At 39.1% G+C, this 7,500-nt stretch overlaps 1 protein-coding gene across 3 annotated transcripts in view; it reads left to right on the top strand.

Annotated features, from left to right (window-relative positions):
* The window catches only part of LOC138045943 (uncharacterized), a 162,401-nt gene that overhangs the window by 13,028 nt on the left and 141,873 nt on the right, over positions 1–7,500 (top strand). For 2 of the 3 annotated variants that reach the window (XM_068892585.1, XM_068892584.1), the window contains exons 3-5: positions 3,553–3,897; positions 4,432–4,665; positions 5,811–6,073. The exons of the other annotated variant lie outside the window; for it this stretch is intronic. In XM_068892585.1, the coding sequence (XP_068748686.1) occupies positions 3,553–3,897; positions 4,432–4,665; positions 5,811–5,950 (719 nt within the window). In that variant the 3' untranslated portion in view covers positions 5,951–6,073. Of the gene's footprint in view, positions 1–3,552; positions 3,898–4,431; positions 4,666–5,810; positions 6,074–7,500 lie in introns of those variants that run through there. 3 annotated transcript variants of the gene reach the window in all.

Below are 7,500 nucleotides of genomic sequence, written 5' to 3' on the forward strand. Positions count from 1 at the left end.
AGGCATCTCTTGTCGAAGGCCCCACCGCCCCGGTCTTGGACCGCCCCAATGCTTTGGAAACAGGCTGCGCCGGTTTTCAAGCTAAAATCTAAGGAGCCACCTCCTTCAAAATTAAGTCAGATATCAAAGCAGAAGTGAGCAGACGGTGCCTAAACAAACTTGCTCAACCAATTCCAATCAGGTTGAGGTTCGCATTGGCCACAGCATTCAATTCGTTTTCCGATTTCTGGATTTAAAAAAAAGGTACATCCTAATGCCTTGAATTTACTTTGCACTTTCAGATGCTTTTCATAGCTATGATTCCAGCTAGGACCAAACACTAATCCCCTGCAGCTCAACAATGCCACGTATAGATTTCACTCATGTCTAACGGCTGGTACATGCATGAAGGACCCATTGGTACCTTAAGGGTCAAACTAAGATATTTTTCTGACTTGCACTAATTAACTCCTATACAAAAGATGGGTTCTGGGTAATTTCAAAGTTGTAGGCATTTGATTTTTGCAAAGCCCTGACACATACATACTGACTGTGATTGACAAAGTCAAATGCCAACTCACTAAAATATAAAATCTATTTCAGGCTACTCACCCTCCTCCCCCCTCCAGCAAATGTTAAATTGCAAATTAAGTCGTCCGTAACAATTCCATGCCTTGCAATCACGAGAAAGAGAGACTTGCTTGTCATGCAAATAATAAAATAGTGAAAATTGTTTTAAAACAAGTTACAAGGGTTTGAGAAAATACGCGCGCTGATTGGTTAAAAATCGTGTTTCTATAACTCGATGGAGACACAGAACTAGCCTTTGACGAAGTGATGGCGCGAGCAACGAAAATTTACATTTTGATAATTAGAGTTAACAAGTTGTTTTCCTCTTTCTCGTCGCGTTGTTTTCTAAAAGAAATAGAAAACATGTACTCCGTGTTTCTATCGAGTTATAGAAACACTCGTAAAAGTTTGGGAGAACTCGAAAAAGCTCCCTGCGGCTCGTGTTCCCACAGCATTTCTCGTTCTCCCAAACTTTCACTCGTGTTTCTAGAACTCGATAGAAACACTGTACGTGTTATCTAGTTCTTAAATAAACGTTAATTGAATTTCCAAGAGTAGAAAATACCATTGTTATTTTTGACTTTTTGGAAACGTTAAAAGAATTCCAATTGAATAAGGTAGCTAACTTTAAAAAGTTACAACCAATTTTTTTTTGTTTAGCTTTTATGTTTAAAGTTCCTTTATGAAATCCACGCAATAGAGATGCAAGTTTTGCATCAAAAAGCCTTATTGCACTGGCACTTGTTGCAGAATTGACATGCATGAAACATTCACCAATGTTGAGTCACACTCAACTCTCGCAGTCAGCCATTAACCTGTATTGAAAGGCAACTTGTATAAACAACGTCTAACGGCTTCCGAATGATTGCGAAAGAGTTTCTCTTTACCAAAGCCCTTTACACGTGCCATCACTGTATATCAGCATTTTAATGATACATGAAGTAGTGTTGCAAATCAGTCTCTTATGATTCGACCGGGCTTCACGATGAATCGACTCAATTCGTGATGACGTGGCATCAGGACGTCTCTGTATTGTATGAAGCAAATACTCGCCAGAAGAAGGTTTCTGTATAACACAAATAAGTAGTAAGGCAGATAAATTTTCAGAAGAATACAGAAAACAGCAAGGAGTTGCCTTTAAAACCCAAGGCATGATGAGGAATGTCAAAATAATTGTTCAGTACGACATTGTTTGAAGTAACACCGATCCTATGTCGTTATCTTTCGACGTCAAGAAATTTTGATAGGGAAAATTTCTGGAAATTCTTTGCTCAGACGCCCATCACCTACAAAGCAAATTGACCTCAAGGATGACATGACCAAAGGCAAATCGCCTGAAATAAACGTGCTTTTTAACAGCATGCACTTCATTTGTGGAAGTTAAGGAGAGTCTATTCTTTACACTCCGGCCCAGACAAAAGGAATCTAATATTCCAGGCCGGTCAAGTAACTTGCAAGTCCTGTCTTTCATAAATTTCATAATTCGAGACCCTTTTGACCTTCCCACACAGTTTTGTTCCGATATGGAACATCAAGTAAATATTTTCGGATCTGGAGGCCAATTGATTTTGAGAGGGCGACAGCGAACCCGAAGAAATGCTAGCAGCTATATCGATTTTCGTTCGCTCAACCTCTCCGTGTCTGAAAAATCATGCTTTGCTCGCCAAAACATTTTCTCCTGGGATTCTCTAGAGGTCGACTTGAGGCAAGTCTAATATCAAAACAACAAAGAAATGTTTTTCCGACATGCTCTTAACAGACGTTTATCTGCTTTTCAATCCTTGCAAGAAAACTTCAGAAGAAACGGCAACGTCGTTGAAAAGCAACCACCACGCGCGCAGATGTAATGATACGCCAAGCCTACCAACTACGTGGTGCGTCTGGTTGGGCAGAGGTGCTGCAAGGTATTAGAGGAGAAGTTAATTGTCGTATGGTAGGAGATTGGCTAAAGAATCACAACAATCAAACAAACAAAGGATATTTCCCGAAGACAGCCAGGGTCGTACCCAGGATGGGGGAGGGGGGGGGGCCAATTCCTGGGGTGCCCGTGACCCCCCTTTTCTGACAGTCACCAAGATACAACAACATATTGCAAGCCATATCTGTGAGACTGGAACGGAGTAATTTATGTCACCTAGAACTTACTTCATCTATGCAGCTATTTTGTAGGCTTGTCCCTTTCCCCGCATTCTCTGCTCACCCAAAAAATTGTCACTTTCACTAAAAACCCTGGGTTTGAGAAAGTGTGAGCCTCTCCCCCCCCCCCACAACACCCTGAAAAATTCTAGCTACGCCCCTGAGAGAGCTGAAGCTCAAAGAAATCAAGCTTAAGTCATATTGAACGGGTACAGTGGAAAATAATTCAGAAATCTCAATATCAAATCGTAAAGACCACTAGGTTGCATGACACATACATCTGCATCTGCATTTGTATCTTCATTTGTCTGATCCAGCACCCGGCAAAGTCCTCTCGAATTGTGGCTGTTTTTGATTTGGTACCTAATACACACCAAAACAAGGAATGCTCAAGACTATCAAGGAAAGAAATACAATGCAAAACGAGCGAAACAAACGAGCAAAGCCAACGCTTAAATGTGTGGAAAGGCAGTGCAAATGCCATGGAAAATCCATAATTTCATCGAAATATTTGTTAACAGCAATGCCGCTGAATTTTGGGTGCAACTCTGCATTGATAATTCAATATAAAAGTTCATGACTGTGAACAAAATGACAGACACTAATATTAATCCATGAGGACTCCATAACATAAAGGTGTTTTTACTGCTTGTTGCGGGAAGCGTTTTATGAAATGACGTTTTGTTGAGTATTTTACGCACGTAATTGTAACCAATTGCATATATTATACGGTGCTTTCCATATGATATATCATTAGTGTAAACAGTGTAAATCTCTATTGTATTAGTAAGGGAGAAAACACACAAGACACACATGTGAAAGCCTTAAAATTTACGTGACATTTGTGATTTTCCTGTATATTTACAGGGGTAGCTTCATCCGAACCATGCTCCTTCATGGTCATTGGCTCAAGTGGTGCAATCAATTTGAGTTCCTCATTCGTCATAGAAAATACTTGCGTCTGGCATATCGCAGTACCACCTCATCACAATATACGTTTAAACTTTACTACCCTTAATATCGTGAACCAACCTGGCTCGAACATCAGTTCGGTAAAAGTCTGTGATGGAAGGAACGAGTCTCAAACGTTGCTTGGGTACTTCACTGAAACGAAGAGTCATTTCTCCATACAATCGAGTGAACGCTACATGTTGGTAGTTGCAACTGGCGTTGCAAGCTTTAAAGCAGTTTATACTTCTAGAGCAAGAAGAGGTAATTCCAAAAACAATTCCTCATTAATATCACAGTTGTAGTGAGAACTTATAATTTTCATCATGGTCTTACCCTTAAATTCAAATCTAAAAGCTTTCCTGTTTACCGCAGAACCAACCAAAAGCAAATTTTGGGCATCACATAGGTTTGTCTCAACAGAGGAGTACTACTATGTCCGCTGGACTCGCAAATTTGACTGGGATATGAAGAACTATGATGACATATTCAGATATGGGAAATTCGTTTTCCAATGAAGTTGGTCGATCATTTGTTGGTGCCGTTGGATTAAAGTCTTGGACCTGTGGCTGGAAACATTAAAACCCTTTTTGGTGCCTTTTTGTGAGGAACATTCATGACAAGTTAAAATGACATTATTCGATAATAAATTTTACATCAATCTAGGCACACTAAAAACGTGTAAGAATTCTGGAGATGGTCTTATAGCAAAGTAACTATTTTGAAGGTTCTGAGTTTCGTTTACAATGTGTTATAGTTAACTGATGGCTAAAATTTGTACATCGTCTTTTATTGCAGCTAAACCAAGGGTAATGATTCCTTTGCGAATGGTTCGAACAGTCTCGGAGCATTATGTGTGGTGCTCTTCTGAAGGGACGCCACCGATCAACATATCATTGATGAACTCAACTACAACCTTGGCTTTCGGGAAGGGAATAGTGTGGAGCAAACTCAACCATGATGGTAACTATAGTTGCGTCGCTACCAATGAAGTTGGCACCGAATCAAAGACGTTTTACGTTTCTCTTATAGGTGAGATTATACTGACTTTATTTCCCTCCAAATGTGGTTAGTTCATCATCACACGAAACAAAGCTGTAGCAATAAAGCGACGAATTAATTTCCAAGTCTAAAATAATTTTTCCATAACATTATTACCCCTTATCAGTAGTTTACAGCTCACAGCTCTACGCAAACCATTTTCTCCCGAGTGGAACCGAATCCTCTTTTGTCGTTAGTCGTTTTATTCCGATTTCCACTTGTTTATAATCAGATAATTCATTCGCACACGTAAGAATTACAGCTCACTTTCTTTTGAGACAAGAGCGCCCCAACATGAAACACAAAAAACCTCCCGGCCAGAATATAATCTTATAAAATAATTTGGCCATTTAAGGTGGCTCAAACCAGTTTTAACACTTGAAAGAAACTTTCTTATTAGAATGATTGACACTACAGCACTTTGTCACTTAACAGCAATGTTATAGTACCATATCAAACACCAATTATTGCTGAAAAAGATTCGGTCATTTTTGAGACGTAAAACGTTACCGTGGCAACAGCAAATCCCAGCAAAAACATCTCATTTTTTGGCTTTAGCTGCTCATATTTCAAAAACGACTGCGGTAACCCCATTTTTTATTTCTGAAATGTAATCAGCATGCCACAATAAAACGTTCTGCAAAGTTTAAAAAATTCTGTGGAGCGGAATTCAGAGCCACCTTAAATAATTGAAAATTTAAGGTAGCTCTAAATCCGGTCCACGGAATTTTTTTAAACTTTGTAGAGAGTTTCATCTTGACCTGCTAATCACTTTTGTGCAATAAAAAATTCGGGTCACTGAGTTCGTTTTTTCAGATATGAGCACCAAAAGCCAAAATATAGGATGTTCTTGCGAGGATTTCCTGCTGTCATAATAACTTCTTACGTCACAAAAATGACTGTATCTTGTTTAGCAATAAATGATGTTTCACATGGTATCATAACATTGGTGTTACGTGATAAAGTGTTGTAGTGTCAATACAAGGTCTCTTCAGTGAAAGTGTTGAAACTGGTTTGAGTCGACTCAAGTCTTTAACGCATAAACTGTATTTTCCGAAGTGTGAGATTTAAATCAAATCCCATAAAGGTTGGGCTATTTCTTTACTTTTTCACAAAGCTTTGATTATCTTTCACAGATTTTCGCGTTTGTGTGAATTTGTGTGACTGCCGCGGCACTACATATTGGCGGCTTCCATTTCGGAACATCTTTTACTGCTCAGGGAAATATTCAGCTCATCTGTTGAACAACATTCCAACAACCACGACAATGCTGTGAGTTATTAACTGACGATACTCCTAAAACACTTGTATTTATTGCTTCTACCTCCAGTCAATTGTATACACGCAAACTTGGTAACAATGTAGTAACCTTTCACTTGCTGATGAAAACTAACCGCGAAATATCAGAAGAATTAAATTTATCCTCAAAATCATGCTATTTGTTAAAGGCATTTTTTTTATTTGAGTGTCCTAACAGACTTTTTCTGCATAATAATGCTAAAGGCAATCTTTTAGCATCATCGTGCAGAAAAAGTGGTAAAATGGAGACTGAAGAACTTGGGATTTAATATCAAGGGTGCTAATGAGAAACAACTTTGGCCTAACTAGCCACATAAGGAGAAAGATTTTCAATCTGAGAAGATGCCGTGGATGGTTGTTCTTTCCCGTCTATATCCGTTGCATTAAGAGGTTACGTAAACCTAAAAAGTCCACAGCATTGTTAATTTTATGGTTATGACTGCTTCAGTTAGTTCTTCCTTCCAGCGGTACGGCAAAACACTCGTCTCCTCATACAGTAGCATTTGCTCACTTTAAACTCCCCCCGAAACGATGGAATTCTCAAAGGTTTAAAGCTGGTATTCTGATGATGCTAGAGCCAACTGTGTTATTTGTAGCAAAAAGAAAAAAGAAAACTGCGGTACTCTCCGGGAAGACCAGTCCATGATCATCAGGACGCGAACAATCGATGAAATCGATGATCGGAAAATAAATCGAACAATCGATAACAATAGATATCCTGTTAGATAATTTACATCGAATCGCAACGGCCAATCTATAATAACACAAACGTGGCCGCGAATCATCGATTGCCTTCGACTGGCAATAAAAAACTCTAAGCATCTCACGTACGTGCATTAGTTTGAATTTTTGAGATAAGTTGAATCTGTTCACCCGATTGTTTGTTTGGTTTCGACAAATCAACAACACCCGCTACACACCTCGTTATAGCGATAGCCGTTCCTCGTTCCTTTTGCTTGTTTCGTTGTCAGATGCTGTTTATGTGAATTTCTTTTTCTAATTTTTTCAACCCCGTTTGTACATCGCACCAAGACGACGGATATATTACCCTTATGCCATAGTAGTGCAGCGTTTAGTGTTATAGTAAATAGCCTGAGTTACCATAGGAGCGTAAGAATTCTCGAGAACAGTTCGCATTGCCAATTCAGTGTTCACAATCGATGTCAGTTAATTGATCCGGAGGGCGTAAAGTGCAGGTTGCAGGTTGCAGGTTGCATGTTAGGGTTGCAGGTCATTGTTTTACTATAATAACTGAGACAACCCAAACCTTTACAAAAATGCTAACCTTAGGCTAACATTGTTTTTTAGGCCTAATGTTAGCATTAGCAAAGTTTTGGGTTGTTTCAGCTATGGTGAAAAAGTGACCTCCAGCTCTAACCTGCAACCTGCAACCTGCAGTTTACACCCTCCATTAATTGATCGATTGGTATCGATTAGCGATAAAAGTTGATAATCGATCAAAATCAATCATCACAAATTTCTTTGGCATGTATTGGTTATCGAATATCAATATCAATCGATTAATTG

Source organism: Montipora capricornis, chromosome 4 (genome assembly GCF_036669925.1).
Source record: "Montipora capricornis isolate CH-2021 chromosome 4, ASM3666992v2, whole genome shotgun sequence".
NCBI classification, from domain to species: Eukaryota; Metazoa; Cnidaria; class Anthozoa; order Scleractinia; family Acroporidae; genus Montipora; species Montipora capricornis.